At 48.5% G+C, this 23958-nt stretch overlaps 1 protein-coding gene across 1 annotated transcript in view; it reads left to right on the top strand.

The window, feature by feature from the left end:
* Nucleotides 1-23958, top strand: part of PTPN4 (protein tyrosine phosphatase non-receptor type 4) — a 1253225-nt gene that overhangs the window by 157711 nt on the left and 1071556 nt on the right. Inside the window, exons 6-7 of the mRNA XM_078682081.1 lie at nt 17116-17160; nt 17269-17321. Of these exons, the coding sequence (XP_078538207.1) occupies nt 17116-17160; nt 17269-17321 (98 nt within the window). The remainder of the gene's footprint in view (nt 1-17115; nt 17161-17268; nt 17322-23958) is intronic.

The following is a 23958-nucleotide window of genomic DNA, read 5'->3' as shown; positions in this document are numbered from 1 at the left end:
TTAGGGTCTGCAGCGTTGAGCCAGTCAACAAACTCCTTTAGGGAGTCATGGTACCCCTCCCACATAAAGAAGATGTCGTCAATAAAGCGACACCATCCTTTGACGTTTTCATGGAAGGGAGCCATTTCGTTGTAAATATTGACTCTTTCAAATTCGCCTACATATAAGCAGGCTGTGCTGGGCGCACAGCTTGCCCCCATACTCACTCCGCGGGTCTGCTTAAATAAAGTGTTATTGACCTCAAAGTAATTTTCGGATAGTACCACCTGGAGGCATTGGAGGATAAAGCTCGTGTTGCTGATGTCTGGTCTTGATTCAAGAATTTTCTTGATGGTTAAATATGCCCCTTTCTGGGGGATGTTGGAATATAAAGATTCCACATCCAGGGTTACAAGCAGTTCCAGATCCTCCCGATAGGTATAAGCCTCAATTTTCCCAATGAAGTGGCCAGTATCCTTGAAATAGGATTGTAATTCGCCCACCAGGGGCTTAAGGAACTTGTCAATGTACTTCGAAAGGGGCTCGGTAGCGGCCCCAATCGTAGATACGATTGGTCTAAGAGGGGGGGGGGGTCAATGCTGTTTCTGTGTGTTTTGGGCACGCCATAAATTATGGGTACCCGGGTAAATGTTTGGATAGTACCACCACCAGAGTAGGGGTGTTCAGTGTTCATCTTTTTGATTGGCAGTCTTGAGTTTGTGGTAGTGGGCTCTCTTTTCCTGGTGGTTGCCTATCTAGTGGTCAGTCTCTGAACATGAAGGTGGGTGCTTGTGGTAGCCTGTCACTGGAGCTTCACAATTGTGACCTTCATCCCAAACTGATTGACCTGTGCTTACACAGACCTTTTTGTTAGGGCCCTTAACAGGAAGTGTACTCTGTTCTGACATTCCTTCCGACTGTTTCACTAGGGAACAATTTTTGATAACGTTGGCTGCACTGTGTATTGTATGCTTTCTGTCAATTTCCTCTGCTTACAAAGGTCCTACAGAAGGTGCTGAAGTATAGAGCCTAGCTGATTGTTATTGACCCTGGTTAATGAGTAAGATTTAGTATGCTGATCTGTTGGAACTTATAACTTAGAATATCTCTGTTTTCATGGCAGGATGGTTGGGTCCTCCACTCTTATCCTGAAATACTTAGTTGCCAGTCATGGGGATTGAACAGTTTCAATTAGAGACCTTTAGCCATCGGGATATTATAGTAAAAGGCGCAAGAAGCATAAGAAGTCTAAGCATGCTTTGACTTCTCTCTATCCGTCAGCCAACGTGACGGAGAAGTCTCTGCTTTCTAGGCCGTGTTCTTCGGAACCTGCAGGTGGATCGGCTTTGCGCCTCCCCGATTTCCCGGGAGCTGGAGCCACCCTCACTCATTTACGTGAATTTTATAAGGCCATGCACCTCATTTTCTGGGCGGCATGATACCTCTGGTGTGCTTTCGGGCCCCACAGGGTCAGAGGGGGCTCCATTGTATTCCGCATCAGTGGTCCTGACCCCGATGACCCCACTGCCCATGAATCTGGACTGACACTGGTTGTGGCATTGCGTACTTCACTGGTGCCGCACGATACATCTAGATACCGCTGGTGTCCCCCCCATTCTAATCCCTGATGAGCCGGATTGGCACTCACTGATGCCGATCCCAGTGCTGACAGAACCTACAGGCACTAGGTCGTTTCCTCAGCTGTATTCTGAAGGGCTAGGAATGGAGGAAGATTTGGAGGAGTCGCTGGACCCTTTTCAAGAGCGGCCTTATCAAGATATAGACTGGTATAAGGAATTGGGTGAGGCCAGCAGACTGCATATCTCTCCAGAATCTGGCCTGCTTTCTCCCCTACTGTGGCTAGGGAGGAGGGAGCATCATATGCTATGGTGGTGTGAAGGGCGACTTAGGTCCTGGACCTTCAGCTCTATTCCGCGGCGGTCGAGACTAATATCTTGAAAGAGGTCCTGCAGCCAGGTGTCTCCTCTTCGGAACCCTAACTGTCCTTCAACAAGACTTTAACTGATTTCCTACTGGAAACCTGTTCCAGGCTCCGCTCAGGGCTCCTGTGAATTGCCTGCCACTGCTGCCCTGCACCGCAGGAGCCAAGTTTCTTCACCAACCACCTTAACCCCCTGAGAGTTTGGTGGTCCAAACCTCTACCTCCCACAGTGCGTTCCCTTCTGCACACCCGGACAGGAATCTAAGAGGCTTTATAGTTAGGGTAAGAAAATGTTTTCTTCACCAGTCTTGCATTACGGTCAGTGAACACTGCATGCTTATTGGGCCTTTATTCCCACTCTAAGTGGGAAACAGTTGCACAAATGCTGCCACAGGTCCTGGGCCGTCCTCACACAAGCGGTATCAGCCGGGACAGACTCAGCAAAATTAGCCATTCGTTGTAATCTTGACACAACTAACTTGCTGAGCAGAGTGATTATTTGATGGTGGCTGTTCGACGCCACGTCTGGTTGAGAACTTCAGGCTTTTTAAGGGATGTCTAGACCTCTCGCAAGGACATGCCCTTTGATCGCACTCGTCTCTTTGGAGACCAGGCAGACATGGTGCTGGAGCACTTTAAGGACTCTTGGCTACAGCTAAGTCCTCGGGCCTCTCAGTGGCCACATGTCCCATGTTTGCCTTACGCCCCTTTCAGGGCTACAGAAGAGGCTCTCAGCCACGCCAGCCATACTCCTGCCACAAGGCTGCGCAAGTTCAGCAATCTCCACGTGGCCAAGGGCGTGGCTTGTTCTGACCCCGTGGATTGGGCGGCCAGAGGTCCAGTCAGACCACCACCTCCCCAGCAGCCTCGGCCTCAGCCTCCAAGCCCTACTAGTCTTGCACTTCAGGATCATGAGCAGCCAGTTGCTGGCTGGATCAGCCATCACCTCCACCAGTGGCAGAACATCACTTCATACTGGTGAGTACTCCAGATAGTCTGAAGGGGCTACTCCCTCCCCTGTGAAACTACACCTTCCTCTATTTCTCCATCTTATGACCGCTGACAGAGGATCACCTGACTCTGCTTCAGGGGGAAGTCATGACTCTCTTGGTTAAGCGAGTTTCGGTACCAGAAGTAAGCTGTGGTTGTTATTCCTACTATTTTCTGGTCCTAAAAAGGACAAAGGTCTTTGTCCTTTCCTAGATCTTCAAGCCCTCGACTACTTCCTCAACAAGGAGAATTTCAAGATGCTCACTCTAGCTCAGGTCTGGACTGGTCTGGACCCAGATCTAGGCGACTGGATGGTAGCGTTGGACTTGCAGGACACCTATTTTCACATTCCGTCCTGCCTGCTTATTGGCTCTACCTGCCATTTAGGGTAGGCCATGAGGACATTCAGTTCACTGTGCACTCCTTTGGCCTTAACCAGCACCGCTCTGGTATTCACCAAGGTAATGGTGGTGGTCGACGCTCAACTATGCAGATAAGTGGTACAGCCTTTCCCCATCCCAACAACTGGCTGTTGAAGGCTTTCTCACCCCAGGCTGTCTTCTCCCATCTCCACCTCCTTCATTCGCTGGGGTTCATTATCATCATGCGAAAGTCACATCTGACTCCCTCTCAGATGCTCCCTTTCATCGGAGCAGTTCTGGACACTGTGCAGTTTCAGTCCTAGCCTCCCAAATGGCAAGTCAAGGGTATTCCGGCAATGCGCCAGATGTTTCATCCTCTGTCCTAAATTTCGGTGTGAATGATTCTGAGGGAGCTGCGCCTCATGGCTTCCTGCATCCTGCTTGTGACACATGCCAGATGGCATATGCGGGCTCTGCAGTGGGACCTGAAGTTCCAGTGGGTGCAGCATCCGGGGAATCTCTCCAACATTGTCCAGATCTCGGAGGGAACTGAACGAGACCTGCAGTGGTGGCTTCTGCTAATTTCCCCAGGGATGTCCTAGTGGCTGGGCAGCCACTCGGTCATTCTTACATACTTTTAGGAAACATTATTGCCTCACTGCTCAGGAGCGCAGTGATTGATACTTTGCCAGTCCTGTGCTGCATGACTTCCTTGGTTAAGTGGGATTACTCAGTACATTTAATGCAGGGTATTGCTTTGAGACTTAATTATAGGATATATGGTCTGTAGGAAACACTGTAATCAGGAGATATAATTATTTACCTTTAGTACCATTGATTCTGGTGTATAATGTGCTTCCCTGTGGATTCCTCACCGGCTTTCCTCTTTCCTATTAGTGCTGTGATTAATAAGATAGCAAGATATGCAGCATGTTAATGCTCTGTTATTTTCGGTGTGGTTGGGTGTGGTGTGGAAAAATGCCAAGGTATTGAAAAATGCCAGAAAGTGGAGCACCAGATGGTGCCATATTAATCCTGAAAATGTCATTTCTGGACTTGGAACTGCATTACAATACTAACTCTGTTACACCTATTTGTCAGGCTGAAACATTTAATCTTTTATTACTCTGCTCAGAATACCAAAGCCTGGAATTGTTTGACACCGAACCAGGATGTGTCATCAGGCCTTTAGGGTGCCATCCTAATCTAATGCATCTGAGTCCCAGAGCTTGGAGCGGGGGAATGAAAAGACAATTGTTCAGGAAGGCACCTTTGTTTTAAAGGGGATGAATCTTAGCACTGTTCATCTCTATATGGTTTTTGGCAAGAACTGCCTCAACGTTGGAAAAAAAATGATTCAAAAAGACAGTCCACATAATAATAATAAAAACATTTATAAAGCGCCTGGTTACACTATAATCAGTGTGTCCTCGCGCTGTGAATGCAGTCCAAAAGGAGGCAGTCGTCATGGCAATCAGCGGAAAACAGAGGTCAAAGACACAGATTCAAATTTTATTCTTCGGGAAAAGGTGAGTCTTGAGTTTCAGGCGGAACCTTGTGTTCGAGGCATGTGGGCTGCTGAATTCACATCTTATGCATAGATCGCCGCCTACCTAGTATTGGGTCCGGATGATTGCACATTGTTGTCCTGGAAGAGTCTTCGAAGTTTCACGAGATAGGTGGCTCCTCCCCTGGACTACAGTGCACATGGGCATCCACTCCATCCTCAGATTGTTTTTTTCCACCATTGGGTTCGGATGTACTTTCGTAACTCACGTTCGAAATAGATATATACACCTTTTTTCGAGGCCAAAAGGCCTTAGGGGCGTCGGTATTGTCTTTCGTTCGGTGCCACTTACTTGTTACAGTTCTTCGAGTCGGACGTCGAAGGCCGTTTGCCTCTTTTCAATACCAAAGGCCCCATCAATGATCTATGATGGAACGGAGCCCGTTCAAACGGTGCCCCGTTTGCAACTCGAAGTACCCCCACAACGATGTGCACCCAGTGTGCAATAAATGTTTATCACCGGACCACGACGAGGCCAGCTGCATGGCCTGTTCTTGATTCAGGTCAAAGAAAACACTTGGGCTTCGACGTGCGGCGAGACAGTTGGCGCGGACGACAGCGCCCGACCCAAAGAACATCTTCGGGGCTGAAGACGAAGAGGGCGTAGAACAAGAGGATCCGGATCAACAGTCGGATCCGGCGTCGGAGCACAACTCAAACTATGATGAGGACGAAGAAGAAGACTACGTCCATGACGAAGACGTCGTCGAGGTAGGAGACGACGCACAGGCCATCGGAGCCGTCGATGACGACTCAAGCGATGAGCAAAGCCCAACCGCAGTCTCGGGGCCCGATTATGACACTGTACCTTCCAAGGCTCAGGTCGAGGCGTCGCCGGAAGGCCTTAGCCAAGATCTTCGTCCACATTCTATAGCCACGCTTCAATACCCGGCTAAGAATATTTCTAAAGAGCCATTGGTCGATCAACCACAGTCAACGGTGAAATCGAAACCAACAGAGGCGAAATCGAAACTGATCCCAACAGTGATCGGATCGACAGCTTCCAATCCAATCAAATCGAAAAGTGTCCTCGACCCCTCGGGGTCAAAAGGGGGTGTCGAGCCAACGATCGGATCGGCGACGCCTGCCTCTAAAGTGAAGCGCGTCACGCTGACTCCGTCGACGTCCACGTCTAAAGATGGCGACACTAACAAAGGACTCAAGCCTCCGAAGACCATCGATCCGAAGCTTCAGGCCTCCAAACAACTAATCGTCAAAGGCTTAGAGTCTAAAACACACCTCGACCCGAAAGAGCATAGCCAGTCGATTCGGAAAAGCGTGCCTACTGCGCGCCAAGAGCTCGAGTCAACGCATGGACGCAAACAGCATCCTGAGAAAACTAAGTCGGTTGCATCTAAAGCGGCGCCCACCTCAAAGCAGGTCAGTCCGTCTCCAAGGCCTACGCCACCAATTAAAGTACGGACTGCCCCCGACTGCGCGCCCTAAGGCTTTACAGCTACAAAAAAGCACCGACGCCACACCAAAGTCGTCGGTGGCACCCAGGACGCCACACGCCAGACACACACTGTAGAGTTCACTGCCAAACAGCTTGCGCAGTAGTGTTTCCACGAATTTCTCCAATGTTTGGAATGTTGGTTATTTCTGGTATTCCTGTGATCCTAATATTATTACGTCTGGATCTGGCCTCCAAATCTTTTGTTTTTGGCTTAAATTAGTTGTAGTATCTTGTCCACCTGTAGCAGTTGCTCTTTTGATTCTGTTTGGAGATCTTCAGCGTCTAAAACTGTGTTCTCGGAGACATCAATCCAGGTTTCATGTTTTTCTACGCGCTGCTGGACAATGTCCAGGCGGGCAGTGAGATTGTCAAGCTTAGAGGCTATGCTATCAGGCTGGATTTTACATTTTTCAGTATGGTTTGCATGTCTTCCTCCTGCAAAGTATTTTCCCATGTGTCCCCTATTGCAAGGTGGGCTGTGGACCCACTGTCTACTTACCGGGTGAGCCATATTTGTTCCTGTAAGCATAAGGACCCAGGGCAGCCTTTGCACTGGACCCGCATAGGTCTTTACAGCTATCGCAGTAGCTGTGCTTCTGCAGAAAAATAAGCCCAGCTCTTGGCGAGGCTAGGAAGGCACAGTCGCTACCAGATCAAGCCCTAGTCGCTACCAGATCAAGCCCTAGGCTTAGGACAGCAGGGGCACACCATTACTTCACTTGGTTGCAGCCCATAGTCTAACCTGCAGCGAGGGACCCTTGGCTGTAATGTCTCCGATGTTCGGTTCAGTGCTCCTTTATGGGCAGTTTAGTCACAGTGCCCCTTTGCAGGGATATAGCCCAGCTCTTCAGCTTTCACTTTGGTGCCAAAAGGTCCCCCAGGATGGGGGCACCCCAAAGTCTCAGTGGTCTACAGGCGTATGGCACGTGGCCTATAGGTCAATGCACTCCTCTGCTCCTCTCTAATCATCTGGGAGGGCTCTACCAAGCCCCTCGTGTGTCCTTGGGGGGCCTAACTGGTGCAATCGATGGTCTGCCCTACCAGCAGGCAGCGCTTCAGCCCACAGACACCTACATGTCAGTCGAGAGGTCCAACCACCTCGGGTCGCCCCTAAAATTAGTTGGGGCGGGAGGATGTAGGACCCCTCAATCATTGCGAATGCCTCAGCTGCTCCCCCCTCCGCCTCTTCTCATGCATGGTCCAGGCAGGCAGACACGTCTACCCCGCGCTCAGCAGACCTCAAGAAGTTCCTCTGGGCCTGATTCGGCAGGCCCACATGCCTCAGCCGTTCTCCCACTCTTGTCGTCCGGGCGGATCTCTCTGTTCTGGGTGATTAAGGCCAGAGTGGGTCTGGGGGCCACCAAGCGGCCCTTTTTTTGCCTGTGCTTTGCTACGCGTAGGCAGTCTATTCCCAGCCGCCTCTCGCCGCTAACCTCTGCCTAATCCCTCTGCCTCAGGGGGCCTCGCTTTATGGCCATCAATGTTGTTGTCCGGCTCCTTTGCCCCTTCTCTCTCACCTTGCTTTCTGCGATCCGGGCAGACCCTGTGGGCTCCGGCGTCCAGGTCTCTGGGGAACAAGCACACCCCGGCCTCTTCTGACTCCTTAGGCCTCCGGTGTACGCTGAACCTCTCGCCTTTTGGGCCTCTGCAGCCTCCAGCAAGCACAAGTGCTCTGCTACCGGGACTGCAGTCTCCGCTCCGGATTCCTCCTCCTCCTCTCTGATGCTGCCCTCAGGTAGGCGCAGCCTTTCTCAGTTTCCGGCTGGGCTGGGTTCGTCACTGAAGGGCTGCCACCTTGTCTCTTGGATCTATGTTGTTGGCACACACTCCGGCCTCTCTCATTTCTTGCCGGGGAGTTAGCCCCGATCGAGCCCCAAGGCGCCACCCTCACTGTCTCGGGGGAAATGCCTGTCCGGACATGGCTCTGCAGTGGCCAGGCACCAAGGGATATGGCGATTAGGTTGAGGCCGGAGCGGAGGGACCAATTTCACGTCCGCTTACGCCGCCATCTTGGCCACACACCCCTTATTTAATTTTAAATGAGAGTAAAGGCACTTCTCTTCACTGCTGCAATACATTTAATGGGAGAGTACCAACACTTCTCATGAGAAGACAAGTACTCTAACAAGGGAGTACCTACACTTCTGTATTTCCATGTACGGCTCTGGCTTTGTCACTGCCAGGATGTTACCTTGGAGCCATACATCGCCACTAACCGGCGTGTGGCGTCATTGCTGAAGAATTCTCCAGATCCATTCTGATGCCTGGAGATTTTCTATTGGTGAGGAATCTGCAGTTATATAGAGTAACCACCATAAAGAGCTTTACTGAAGAAAAATAATGTGTTCATCTCTGACAGTACACAGTAGAACCTATTTTTAAAAAGTATGTACTGCTCTTTAAGCAGTTTTAGATGTATAATTCTGAGTAGAACATCCAGTGTCCTCTACTATGGATCACTTCTAAAGATCAGTTAATCTAGGTCTAACTAGGAGAGTCTGCAATTGGACACCCGGAAATCTCGGGCTTTTTAAAAAAAAAAAAAAAAAAAAATCACCTCAACCAGCTGAATGGCTAACCTTCTGAATCTTTCAAAAAGTACTCAGATTAGCTCTGTCGCTTTATACACAGCGAAGTTGAGTTTCGGGGGCATACAGAGCTTCATATGAATATTATCTGTCTCTGAGACCCAAACAATTAATACTATATATCCAGACTTGTGCAGTTAGAACAAATTATCTTATAGCTCCCACGAACTGCTTGTACTAGAAAGCAACCTGAAAGGCATTTTCTCTGTTTGTGGTATCTGAAAGAACCACGTAGTGATAGATTCCTTACTTTCGTCAGACTGGATCCGGAAAGTTTTCGTCAGCAGTACCCCTGTGTGTCGGAAGGTGTTGTTGTGTTCCTCCGAGATGACGTCGCGGCAGCTATTTAGATGCCGCCCTCACGCGCTGACCTCAGTTCTTTCTTTTTCCGCACCAGCAAACGCAGATCTGGAGAGAGCGGTACCCCCAGTAATTTTTTGACTGAGTTTTTCGAGGCCTTTTTGTTTCTGTTTTTCGAGTCGTTCGACTCCTGGTGCCATAGGGATGCCCGGCTTCAAGTCTTGCGGGGACTGTCATCGCATGATGTCGGCGACGGACCCGCACCGCGTGTCTCTCTACTGCCTAGGGCGCGACCACGACCCCAAGTCGTGCCCCGTCTGCCGGGCAATGGCACTGAATACTTTGCGGGAGCTGCCCCGAAAGTTGCTTGAAGTCCGGCAGTCGGCTCCGCGCCACTCAAGGTTCCAGACCCGTGGGAGATTAAGGGACCAGTCGCAGAGCCATCACCATCGTTCGTCTGGATCGAAGTCTTCGCACTCGGGGTCAGGTAAGGCAAAGCATGACAAGAAGTTGAAGTGTCATCGTTCTCCGACTTCCCCTCACCTGACGCAGCTGAGGGTGCAGGTTGTGCCTCCCTCGCAGCACCGGTGGAGCCAACGCAGTCGCTGTCGGCAGACCCACCCTTCCCGGCTACGTTGGCTATAGGAATTCCTGTCCGCCATGGCCCGCCTCTTTGGGCCGCCGGGCCCCGCCGGCACGCCTTCAGGCCCCGGTCCTCGCCATTTACTGTCAACGGCTCAGGCTCTGGCATCGCTGTCGACTATGGCCCGGTGCTGCAGGCCCCCAGGGATCCAGGCCTCGATCCAGGTCGACGCCGGTTGACCTTGTGACACCTCCACCGACGTTGACCCCACTGGCACCACCTCCGACGTCGCCCGTGCCACCGGACGACATCGTTCCCGGTTTCAGCCCCGATGTGGACACGGCGCTGGAACGGTGTCGCTCGACGCCGATGTGGCCTTTCTACCCCTATGTCCAACCTCCTTATTTTCGGCCTGTACATCAGCCTTTGGAGGAAGAGGAGGACTGGGAGGGGTCTAAGGACCCTCTCACAGCTCAATGTGAGTATGACCCGGACTGGGCAGAGGACTTGGGGGATACCCGTGGTCTTGACACCTCTCTTGACCTTGGCATGCTAACTCCTCCTACCGTGGCTACGGAGGAGGGTGCAAGTTACGCAGTGGTGTTGCGTAGGGTGGCAGGGGCTCTCCACCTACAACTCCCTATTGGGGCCGTCAGGACTAACCTCTTGACAGAAGTGCTTCAGCCGGCGGCTACCTCTGCGGAACCACTATTGCCTTTTAATGATGCCGTTTCTGACTTTCTTTTGGGCACCTGGTCCAGGCCCAACACAGGGGCTCCTGTGGATAGGAACGTTGCCTGACGCCATCACCTGGCCCTGGGCGACCCACCTTTTCCTCCCCCAACACCCAACCCCTGAGAGCCTGGTTGTCCAAGCCACAACGTCCCAGAGCGCATTCCCTACCGCACCCCCGGACAGGGAATCCAAGAGACTGGAACAATTTGGGAAAAAGATTTTTTCTTCTGCCAGTTCAGGGCTGCGGTCTGTGAACACTGCATGCCTCTTCGGCAGTTATTCCCACTCTGTGTGGGATATGATGGCGCAAGTGCTGCCTCAGTGTCCGGAGGAGGCGTGGACACCGCTCAGTCAGGCTATTGCTGAGGGGAGAAATACAGCAAAGTTCACAATTCGATGTGGCCTTGACACCGCCGACTCGCTGGGCAGGGCGATTTTCACAACAGTGGCGCTCCACCGCCACGCCTGGCTGAGGACTACTGGCTTTTCCAGGGATGTCCAGAACACCCTGATGGACCTGCCCTTTGATGGCATTTGCACTTTAAGGACTCACGGGCTACGGCCAAGTCCTTATTCCTTTCCGCCACGCGTCCTCCTCCGCCTTCTGCTTTTCGCTTCTTACGTGGCCAAGGAAGGGGCGACCGACACATTCGCTTCAGAGCCACAGGCTGGCGCAGCAACAGTCTCAGAGCGTCCGCGGGACCCTCAGAGGCGGGTCAGGGGGGCCAGCGGGCGGGTCAGTCCACTTCCACCTTGGCCACCACTGCCCCAAAACTTTCTTAGTCCAGTTTTTTAGGCCCATCAAACGCCAGTGAGCGGCACGATTCGCCATCACCTCCCCCACTGACGCACCATCACTTTGGACCGGTGGGTTTTACAAATTGTCCGAAGGGGCTACTCCCTCCCCTTTGAAACTACCCCTCCAGCCATGCCACCCCAGTACCACTGCATGTCGGGGGATCACTTTGCACTTCTTCAACAGAAAGTCGCGGCCCTCTTGGCCAAGGGGGCCATCGAGCGCGTTCCTGCACCAGAAGTAGGACGTGGTTCTTATTCCTACTACTTTCTGGTTCCCATGAGGGACAAGGGCCTGCGTCCTATCTTGGACCTCAGGGACGTCAATCTCTTCCTCCGGAAGGAGAAGTTCAAGATGCTAACCCTGCCCTGGATCCGCTAGACTGGATGGTAGCATTGGACCTGGAGGACGCATATTCCCACATTCCCGTCCTGCTGGCGGTTCTGGATATGACGCTTTTTCTGGCCTATCCTCCCGAACAGCGAGTCCAGGATATTCAGGCTATGATTCCGATCTTTCAGTCTCTATCCTGGGTTTCGGTCAGGATGACCCTGAGGCTGCTGGGCCTCATGGCCTCCTGCATCCTGCTGGTCACTCATGCCAGATGGCATATGCAGGCTCTGAAGCGGGACCTGAAGTACCAGTGGGCGCAGCATATGGGGAACCTGTCCGATTACGTCCAGCTCTGAGGGCACTGCACAGCAGCTGCATTGGTGGCTCACGAGCCAGCATTGGGTCCATGGCAAATCCTTGTCCCTTCCCCAGCCGGAGAGTACAGTAGTGACAGATGCATCCCTCTTGGGCTGGTGGGGCCACATGGGAGAGGCGGAGATCAGAGGTCTCTGGTCCAGGCTCCATATTAAACTTCGGGAGCTTCGGGCGATCCGACTTGCACTGAAGGCATTCCTTCCCGCTGTGAAGGGGAAAGTAGTGCAGGTGTTCAGACAAACCACCGCCATGTGGTACTGCAACAAACAGGGCTGGTGGGGTCGTGGACCCTATGTCCAGAGGCTCTCCGCCTCTGGACATGGCTGGAACAGCAAGGCATTTGCCTGGTGGTTCAACACCTGGCAGGTTCACTGAACGCCAGGGCGGACAAACTCAGCCGCAGGTGCATGATGGATCACGAGTGGCATCTTCACAGGGACGTGGGGCAAGGTCTCTTTCAACAGTGGGGAGAGCCTTGGTAAGATCTATTTATCTCCGAAGAGAACGCGCAATGTCTGCAATTCTGCGCGTTGGAATTTCCAAGGCGGCACTCGCTAGATGCTGCTTTTCGTCGCAAGTGGAGTTGCGGTCTGTTGTACGCCTTTCTGCCTATACCACTTCTGCCCTGAGTGCTGAAGAAGATCAGGCGCGACCAGGCCCAAGTCATTCTTGTGGCTCCGGTTTGGTATCCCGAGCTACTCAGTACGATGATCGATTCCCCGATCTGACTGTCTCTTTGGGAGTATCTTCTATCGTAGCAGGGGACAGTCCTCCACCCAAACCTGTCTAGTCTCCACCTCTTTGTATGGAGATTGGGTGGCGGCAGTTGATTCTGTTCAACTTGCCTCCTGAAGTCTGTGATGTCATTCTGGCAACCAGGCGTCCCTCCACTAAGTTGGTATACTCCTGCAGGTGGAGCAGGTTTGTGGCATGTTGCACAGCAAAGGCTGTGGATCCCCTTTTTGCCCCTCTCTCAGAAGTTCTTCTGTTCCTTTTCTCTTTGGCCCAGCAGGGCTCTGCTCTGGGCTCTATCAAGGGCTACCTTTCTGCTATTTCGGCCTTTCTCAGGCTCCCTGATCAGCTCTCTCTTTTCAAGACCCCTTTTGTAAATAGATTCCTCAAAGGCATTACTTATCTTTTCCCTCGCATTCCTTTCGTAATGCCACAGTGCGACTTGAACCTGGTTCTTACATATTTAATGTGCGCTCCCTTTGAGCCTCTTCACAACTGTCCTCTTCGTCTGCTGACTTTGAAGACTTCTTTCCTGGTTGCTATCACCTCTGCCAGGAGAGTAAGTGAGCTCCAAGCTCTTTCTTGTAAACCTCCTTTTCTATCTGTCCCTCCGGACAAGGTTGTGCTCAGAACACGTTCTTCCTTTCAGCCTAAGGTTATCAATGCCTTTCACATCGGGCAGACCATTACTTTGCCTACCTTCTTTCCGCATCCTTCCAGAGAGGAAGAGAGGCTCCACCGTCTGGACCCAAACCGTGCGCTCTCATTTTAACTGAATCGCACACAACAGTTCTGGGTGAATGACCAGCTCTTTGTTGGCTACTTTGGCGCCAAGAAAGGTCGGGCCGCACACAAGCGGACTATCTCCCGATGGGTCTTCTTGTATATTAAATCCTGTTATTCTCTGGCTAAAAAGGAGCCTCTAGTGGGGGTGCACGCCCATTCCACCAGGGCGACTGCTGCCACTACGGCATTGGGACGTGGTGTCCCCTTACAAGACATCTGTCGGGCAGCTACGTGGGCCTCGCTGCACACTTTTACTAAGCACTATTGCCTGGACAGCCAAGTCTGGAGAGACGGCTGCTTTTGCTGTTCTGTTCTCTGTGACTTTCTGGAGTGATCTTGGTCCACAGACCCACCACCCGGGTTGGTATTGCTGGGGTATCTATTCTAAGGTAAGAAATCTATCACTACGTGTTTCTTTCAGATGAACAAGTTACTTAACTTCGGTAACTATATATCTGTAAGAAACATTAGTTAGTGATAGATTCCTTACCGCCCCACCCATCCTCCCCGTTCTGCGAACTGATTTCTAGGGTTATGGCCATCTCTTTCAGGGCCCTAGTTTCAATGCACCAGTGGTGAGTATCTTGCATGGCTCTGTGTTCCTGGCGTGGAAAGTCCTGTACAGACCTGACGTCAGCGCGCGAGGGCGGAGTCTAAGTCGCTGCCGCATCGTCATCTCAGCGACCACGACACCAACGACTGACGCGGAGCCGCACGACGCCACCTTCCGCTGCGCAGGGGTACTGTTCACGAAAACTTTCCGGATCCAGTCTGACGCCTGGGGGTAATTCTAAGGTAAGGAATCTATCACTAACTAATGTTTTTTACAGATATATCATTCCTGAAGGTAAGTAACTTGTTAATTTAGCCACAAGCTTCTGACCACATGGATGCCTTCATTACCGTGGCCCTTTTTGGTCACAACTGCCATTTTTTCTGAAATTTGTTTCCTAATTCATGAATGTATAATATCCTTTTAATTTTACTTTGCGCCAGTTTGTTGTACACTTAAGACGCCTTTTATCTTAGTCATAATTTTACCTACGATTTGGAATAGTTACCATTGTGTCCCCTAGTTAGCAGTACAACTTCTTTTACTTGGTCACAAATAGCTCGACAAGCTTGGTGAACATGGGAGTCTGCATTTCTGACCAATATGCTCTGTCTGGTTCGTAGAAAACTTTGACCCTGCTCCTTAATGGGTGATTAAAGCAAAACAGATGAATTGAAAGACAAACTAACTTCCCCTTTTTTCTACTGACGTCAGACAAAACAATTATGAAAGAATGAGAACTGATGACAAGTCAAAAATGAATATTCAATTATTCAATGCTCCAAATATGAATGAAATGTAGTTTTTACTGGCTTGCATATTCCCAGGGATTGAGTTGGTTTAATATCCCTGTACCTTTCAAACTAGAAGTCAAATACTGCAGTCTCATAAACCCCCGGAACGAGTGTCATTTGTGCTGGAACAAACTTTATTTTGTGTCTTTGGTGTCCTTTTTTGCTCGAACCTTCATTAGAGAATTAGTCATTGAAATTTACTTGGATATTTTAACAAGATCCTTGCTACTGCATTTGGGTTTCTTCCTGTAATTTAAAATGGTCCCTTCTCAAAGAAACCTTAACATCGGCAAGATATATCAGCGTAACAAGAATATATAGCAGCCTGTGTGTGGAGTCTGATCTCCAGAAGCAGAATTAGATCACGTCCTCCACAAGGGGAGTTACTTGGCTAAGTAGTTAGACCTTGGATAGGCCCTGCACAACAAGCCTGTATAGCAGTGTGTCCAAGGTAGGGGAAGTGGTGGATGAGAAGAGTTGATACGTTTTCAGAGCAACAACACCTACTTATATTTGGCCTTTGCATCCTTTATTATTGAAATGGGATAGCTGCAAAACAAAAACCTGAATTTCTGGGCAAATGCTTGACCACATTATGACCGCTTTCTTCCTATTGTAAGATTCCCTTTCTCCTACATTGTTTATATGATGCCTCTAGGCTATGTGCTTACTTCTGCAATACTTGTACAGTAGCAGTAGTTTCACTATCCTTAATTTTGTGAACAGTAGCACAACCAAAATCGAAGGGAATTCCTTCCTGGATCACTTAAACACCTGCTGCTTTCTATCTCGGACTATTGTATAGGTTTGATTTCTTCATTTCCTAAATTATTGATCACACTTCTTGAGGAGTAGTTCGAAATCACTAATGTTTGTCATTATGTAGATCAGTTTTGCTGGTACACAATTAGATCTGTCGTTTTATAGCTGAAACATTGTAAGTAACTCATCAGTCTGGACTATACCCCCGCCAAATTATTTAAGTTGAGGAACAAACATCAACGTGGTACTATTATTCAGTGTTCCCCAGGCCAACCATAGCCATATGTTTGATTCGTGTGTAAGCCTGTAATTTCTCAAATTGCCTCTTCTGTAAGAATGGCATTTCATCAGCTGCATAAATTATGCTGTGGATAGATATTATTTTTTTCTGAACCCCAGAGAGTTGATTGCTACCCAGAAATTGAATCGTCTGATATTAGCACACGCATATTTGAGTGGCATTTTGAACCTTTCATGTCTACCCTCAGGTCATGTTCCTGACTCCTTGCTATGTAGCTCCTTCGTATAGTAACTCCATATGGAAGGCTTATTTGGATTAATCTTTTTTGGTACTTTCTACTGAATATGTTATCAAACTAATGAGTGTGATTTTATTATTTTTCTATATTTTAATAAATCTATAGCGCTCGCTGCACCATGAACTATGACTTAGATAAGTCTGATGATTAAAATACAAGCTTCGGTTGACGAGCAGCATTGTGTGTCTTGTCTATCCAGCTGACTAATTATTAGGGTTAGCTTGACAACTTATATGCGTACATGATTTATTAATACTAAATCCTTAAAGTGTACGTAGAATGGGCTTTGGCCTATCCCAGGGGAGTATTTTTTCCTCGCCTCGTGTTGTTGGCTGTTTGGCATATCGTTCTGACTCCTTTTGAGTACTTGTATTGCAAAGCTTAAGGAAGTATTTTCCTTCTGAAAAGTAAAGTAATTCGTCACACGATATATTTCTTTCAGCTACATGTATACAGAAGCCAATCCTTTTTTTTGTTTGGGGTTTTCAACGCAGCAGGCTACTTAAATGTTTTAGTCATGACTCAGTCTTAACCCATTAGTCTTTGTCTCTGTTTTTAGTTGCATATTTATTTCCTGTTGCTTTCCTGTGTGAATTTTCCCATCGTTTTTGCCATCTCTTTAGGTTTCCTTTTTGTTGTTTTCATATAAAAGAAATTATTTGCCTAGGGCAATAGGTCTGGCTTTATTGATTTAACACGTGCAATACACACATGTACAATTGTTATTTCCACGCATTACCACCCTAACGCCAGGCCTACTGGTCTTGACAATTCTTGGGTTTATGCATGACTTGCCTTTAGCTATCGTCTGTAAAGAAAGATTTATGTTTCTCAGATCACTCGTTTGCGGTCCAGGCTGCCTTGCCTTGATCTTAGCATCAACAGTTATTGTTTTAATTTATGGTACATACATATTACAGATATTTTTCTATTGCTTTCTTAGGTACCTATATTTTTTGCAACTCAGACAAGACGTCCTCACAGGACGGTAAGATCACTTTTAAGTTTCTTTATTTTGCACGATAAAACAGTACTTTGATGGTTTTATGCTGAATTTAATCTAGCTTATAACAGTTATTTTTGTTCCTTCTTGCAGCCTACCTTGCCCTTATAACACTGCTGTCCTTTTGGCATCGTATGCTGTTCAGTGTAAGTAATGAATTTTAATCTGTTATGTATCTGATCAGTATACAGACCACAGTCTGTTTTGATAGACTGTATACACGGGAACAAATGCATGATTCAACGCGGTACGACAGCAACAGGTCACATAAACTGTTAGTGTGACGTGTACCGTAAACTGTGTTAGTGTGACGTGTACCGTGCTGTCTCCCCAGAGAGACGTCAGAGTATGTGAGCATTTTACTGTTTAGCCGTATACCTTCTTCGATTGGATCAGTCATCTCAGTAGGGTAAACGGAACAGATAGGTGTATATTTTTGTTGCTTAATGTTGCATATTCAAAGATGAACACAGAAACGTGGAGAAGCACACTTCCGTGAGTAGGGTCCCGCACAGCACGCAACAATTAATACTTCTTCTTTTATTCCTTATTTCGGTAAAATTTTATCACCATAAAAGACATTACAATAATCCATTAAAACAGTTAAAACATAATTATAATTTACAGATTCGTTCAGTTCATTCAGAGAAGTCCATCACGTTATTACATGTTATGGTCATTGGGCGGCCTTAATACATTTTGTCCTCAGAAACCACAGAGCTCCTAAGTACTTAGCTACTGCAAATACAATATGTTTCGACAAGTCTGTTTTGAGGACTCTAAAAGCGACTATATAGTCTACAAATCCCAGGTTTCTGCACAAAGGGACGATCCATTTCTTGCGTGGAGCTCAGACTCCTCGGCCAGTTTGCAAGCTGGACAAAGGCCATTCACATGTTTGCTCCACTTGCTTGTAAATAGTCGGAGTGGGAGGGACCCATGTCTCCATTGTAGATAGTTTCCTAAGCAAGGAGGGATATACGTTATCTAACATTGGCTCAAAGCTGTAGATATCCTTGGTGCCTAAAAATGTCTCTTGTCAATGTCCCTTGATTTTGGCAACGGTACAGTGTCATTAATTTGCTATCATAATATACCTTTGCCAGTGTCTTTTTGGGGAATAGTTGGCAGGTGGATAAGGGATCAGACCACAGTTTCAAAAGACCCAAACCCTCCAACTCAGATTTAATAAATTTCAACCATTTGATTTCCCCCGCATTGGGCATTGCAAGCACCTCCTGAAGTCCTTGTCTGTAGCTAATCAGTTCCGGAACTGACCATAACCTGCGCCAGTATGCCAGCGGTCTGAAAGCCAGTTCTTCGTCAAGGGGTCGCAATCCAAGATCCAATCTTAAGGGGACAAGAGGGGTACTAGGGGGGAGGGCTACAATCCTCCGAATGAACCTGTTCTCCTCTTTCATCAGATCTTGAGAGGATACATGGCCCCAAAGCTCAGATCCATACATGGCAGCCCCCCTTGCCTGTGCCCTGTAGATCTGTAAAGGTGGACCAACAGGACGAATAGATGACTTATTATTGCACATGAGCTTTATGGTACCACCCGAAAACTGAGTCAATTTGAGGAACGCTTTCTCTTGATGGGTACACCAGGACATTCTCTCATTTAAGGTAATTCCCAGGTACTCAAATGTTGTCACCCTTTCCAATCTACTTTGTCCAATACTAGGGGTAAAACGGATCTTTGGGGGGGATTGAATACCATGAATTTGGTCTTTAGGATGTTAATTTCTAGTCCGTATTCCCCACAAAAACCCACAAAGCCATCAAGCACTCGCTGGATTCCCATCGTAGACTTTGATAACAGTAGAGTGTCATCGGCGTACATAATCGCCGGCACTCTAATTCCAGCTAACTTGGGGGCATCAGAATCGACCACCCCGTTCAGGTGGGCGATAACTCCGTTGACATAGAGGCAGAACAGGGTTGGTGCAAGCACACAACCCTGCCTTACCCCCCTGTCAACGGGGAAACTATTCGATAGAACACCCTCTTTGCCACACCTTACCTGTGCATAGTTAGCGGTGTGGAGATGAATAATCATCTCCAACAAGCCCTTGGGGACCCCCAGTTTGGCCAGCACCTCCCAGAGTTTTTTGCGAGGGACCAGGTCGAAGGCCGCCCTCAGGTCCACAAATACAGTGTAGAGGCTGCCACCCCCCAACTGTACCGTTTTCCAATGGATGAGGGCAAGCCGAAAGACCTGATCTATCGTTGAGACCTTCTCTCTGAAGCCTGCTTGGAACGCACTCAGTATATCATGTTCCATTGTCCATTCCAACAGGCGATCCAGCAATAGCCTGGCGAATAGCTTTTGCGAGACGTCTATCAGGCTTATTGGCCTGTAATTGACCGGGAGCAGAGGTAGACCCTTTTTGAAAATAGGGACTATCTCTGCCCCCAGCCAAGTGGGAGGGATCTCCATGCCATTCAGGATTGCATTATACAGCAGCCTAAGATATGGGGCCCAGATTTTGACTTCTTGCCTGTATAGGTCGCCTGGGAGCCTATCGAGGCCTGGCGCCTTTTCAGGCGGCAGCCCCGAAATGGCCTTGGTGACTTCCTCCACAGTGAATCCATCAATGGGAGCTACACTTTCAGCAACTTGATCCATTGTGAGATCAAGTGGAGTTGCCAAATGATCCGGGTTATGTGATCTATACAAGTTTTTAAAGTGATCCTCCCAAACAGTGGGTGCTATATTTGCTTCAACTGCAACTAAAGGTTCGGCTGATCCGTGCTTAACAATTTGCCAGAATTTTCGGCTGTCTCGGGTTGCGAGGGCAGCAGACATCTCTGACCAATTTTCCTCATCCCACTCTATTTTAGCAATACGTAAAATGGTCTTGTAAGCTAGACGTTTTTCCCTGATCTTTGTTGGACTATCCCTTATTTTAAGTGATTCTAATAAGGCAGCCTTTGCTCTCCTGCAAGAAGCATTGAACCACGAGGCTCTTTTCTTCCTGGATTTCTTTGTCCTGGCCACCGGGTTCAGTACTTCTGCTAGGTTAGAGCATAACTCAGAAAGGATAGCCCCGAGGCTGGAGAACTCAGCTTGAGTAATTTGGGTGGTGTCGGATACCTCGGCTTCTCCTAAAGCTAAATGCGCTATAAGAGCCTCAACTTTTTCTAGCGCTGGGACCACTGCTGCATACAACCTTTGGGTGTTAGTTGGGTTCTCCATGAGGTTCGACCATTTAATTCTACGTCTATTGCTGTTTAAGACCAGAGGGGCTGGGGGTGGTGGATTTTCTTCCTCCGCACCGGTGGAGAGTCCCTGGAACTCAAATCTCAATGAGAGAGCATTGTGGTCGCTATCGTTCCTAGCGACTATCCTAAAGTCCTCTACTTTATCCCATTCCTTGGCTGAGACCATAATGTAGTCTATTCGTGACTCGTATCCTGGTCTATTGAAGGTATATTTTGATGGAATATCTCCTTCAGTTCGACCATTACAAGCCCTAAGCGAATGGCAAAGCGTCAGAGAGGTTATTTGGGTGGCGATAGGTGACCATGCTTTTATAGATGGGGCCACCAAAGTCGGGATCCCCCAAAGATCATCCTTTTCGCTTGTGATACCCACTAGATGGTCCGGGAGGGGCTCGTATTGGGTGTTAAAGTCTCCCCCTACTATAAGTGTGGAGCATAGGCTGGCGGAATCGAGGAAAAATGCTAGATCCTCGATTGTCCTCGAGGTGCCTGCTACCCCTACTGATCTTGAATATACGTTGCAACAATTAATACATTGTGGTGAGCTGATCTGAGTGTTCACCATTGCCTGTTTACAGTTCTATCCTGCAATTAGGTAGGGAAGGTAGCTGCTTGTTCCAGCCAGTTCGTGTGTACCATAGATTGAAGTTTGGACTTCACTATCCATGTCACAGGCAGCTAGTGAACCCGCTTCAGAGAAGTTGTAGTATGTTGTCTTCAACAGAGGCACAGAATGACACTCGTGCTCCCGTTTTGAGTAATCTTCAACAAATGTTTTATTTGTCCCTTGTCCACGAAGAAAATATCCAAGCAGAGCAAACAAAGTACCTGATTGTGACAGGAGTGATGTAGTGAGGCTACTTGGAGGATTTTTAGGCTGGGCTTGGAGGCACTTTTTCCAGCTTGAAGTAGAGCATGGGAGACAGCAGCGCAGCATTTTACTATAAGGTATGGAAACCAGCTTGGCTGTCTTCCTTTTGTTACACAGCACTCGGTTATTTGTAGCTTTGTATAACTTTTCTCAGTCCAACAGTATTTTAAAGCCCGTCAGTTCAACAGACATACATGCACACATAACCATCGTCTTTCTTCTCTTCCTTCCTCTTACATTCCATTGCTGAACATACACTGAAATAGCAAATGATTTAAAAAAAAAAAACCTTTTTATTTGGTACATGACTTACATGTTCATCTTCAATAACCATTAAAACCTTTACATATTACAATTTTTTACAGTACTCCATTACAATAATGATTGAGTACTCTTATGTTTAAATGTTTTTATTAGCATTTTCAAAAATACACAACATTCCAACAACGTCAGCCGTTAAATGCCGAAGAATGTGTCGAAACACATTTGATGCATCGTGAAAAAAGGTATATCGCTCACTAATAAAATTGCACATCTGTGTCTCTAGCAGAGCAATGAGGTCATTGCATTGTGAAAGATACAGCTGTTTATATGGAACTAAGAACTGAACACCCCCCACCCGATATCCTTGGTCCCTAACTTTCTAGATCGTGTCTTGCTACAATGACGGTTTCCTTCACTCAGTGGAAGTAGATTGTGGCTCTTTCCCCAAATCAGAAAGTCGCAGCACCCTCAGGTATTTGGGCTGGGTGATTTTGTTGAATTCCGCTAGAAGTAGTTTTAAAAAAGGACCCCACACTTTCTGGAAGGAGGCTGCCGAGCCACTTAGCGTGGCAGAAATGCGTTCCATCCCAATGATGTGCCACAGCTGATGGAGCAACCCCACATATGTAGGAGGAGTACTCGTCTCCCAGTGCATCAAGATATTCTGCGTTGCGGCGCCCAGTGCTAACCCCATCTGTCGCCCCCTCATGCTCTTCAGTGGGAAAGTGATGGTGTTAGGGAGGCCCAGGTTCACATACACTGGAAGGCGTGGGATTTAGCGTAGACTAGGTTGTCTATCTCATCTAGAATAATTTGGGACCAGTATGAAGACCGCATCGGACACTTCCACAGTATATGAAGCAGAGTGCCATCATTATCACAGCCCCGCCAGCAGGTGGGACTTCTGTGTGGCTTGCCCCTGTGGAGACGCACAGGAGTTAAATACAATAAGACGATATTTTCATAGCCGTTTCGATACTAGCTACATTTCAGGCAGTGTGCTTGGCTCTATAATAGATACTCTCCCAGTCCTTCCCAGAGAGATTGCCTCCCAATTCCCTCCGTCATCGCTTCTGACTTTGGATTGCCTGGGAGCTTGTGCCATCCCGGAGCATATCGTACATTTCAGATATCATCCCTTTGTTGGTGAATTTGGATTAGCCATTTTTCATATTTAGTCAGTTTGCGGCCCCGCTGCATCCTTATTCCGGGCTGGAGAACGCAATGTCATAGCTGCAAGTATCCCAGTCTCTCGGACTCCGGAATCCCATATTTCGACTTCAGCTTGGGAAAAAACATAACTCATGATAGATGAAATAGATGACCCACTGAATGGCACAGGGTGTCGAGCCACTCTCTAAATGATTTGTCAGACGTACCTGGGGTGAATTCGCTATTACCAAACAGGGGGGTTAGTGGAAAAGGAAAAGTAGTGAGTTTCTTGGTGGTCACAACACCATCTCGGACTGCCATTACGGACTTGGTGACTGGAGAGCCCATCAGGCTCCGCGGCCGTTGCACTCTCCGGTGAAAGGGGACCTTCCATAAAGGGATGCCGGCCAGCGCTCTATCCTGAAAAAGCCACAGCTTGCTCATCCTCGGTCTCTTCCCTACCCATACAAATTGATTAGGGCTACGCTGCATCAACGCAAGAACTCCAGCGCGGGGCTGAACCAGCAGGGTCTGGAACAGGCAGAGCGCTCTAGGAAGTAGGGACATTTTGACTGCAGCTTCTCATCTGAGAAGGGATAAGTGGTACTTGCTCCAAGCACCCAAATCTTTCACAGCTTGTTGGGACAGTCTGGTGTAATTCAGCTGAGCCGTTCGTTGAACCTTTGTCGCGAGGTCTAACCCTAAATACTGAATTGTGTCCGCTACTCTTACACCGGCTAGCCAATCTTTCGAGGGTGTCAATGAAGGCGGCGGTGAAAGCACCTTCGGGCCAAGAGTCAATGCCAGGGACTTACCCACGTTGACCCAAAAGCCAGATACCCAGCTAAATGCATCCAGCTCCTCGAGAAAGGTGGGAAGGGAAAACCTAGATTCCATCAAGGCTGCTAGTACGTCATCTGCGTAAAGACTGATGGGATGTGCCTTCCCCCCCCCAAATGGTAGCCCCCTAATTCTAGGATTATCCCTGACCCGCTGTGCCAAAGAGCGAACAATAACGGGGACAGTGGGCACACCTGTCTAGTCCCTCTTTGAATAGCTAGGGGTTCGGAGGAGATGCCGTTGACCCTTATGCAAGCTGTGGGTTTGGCATAGCAGCAGCCCACCCATTCTCGGAACCTCTCACCTAAGCCGAATTTCACCATTGTGTGACCCAGAAACTCCCAGTCCACCCGATTAAACGCTTTTTCAGTGTCGATTGTCAGCAGGAGAACGTCCATTTGCGTTTGGTGAGCCTTATCTACGAGATG

This window comes from Lissotriton helveticus, chromosome 3_1 (genome assembly GCF_964261635.1).
Source record: "Lissotriton helveticus chromosome 3_1, aLisHel1.1, whole genome shotgun sequence".
NCBI classification, from domain to species: domain Eukaryota; kingdom Metazoa; phylum Chordata; class Amphibia; order Caudata; family Salamandridae; genus Lissotriton; species Lissotriton helveticus.
Note: the sequence above shows the minus strand (reverse complement) of the source record. Positions and strands in the feature narration are given on the sequence as shown.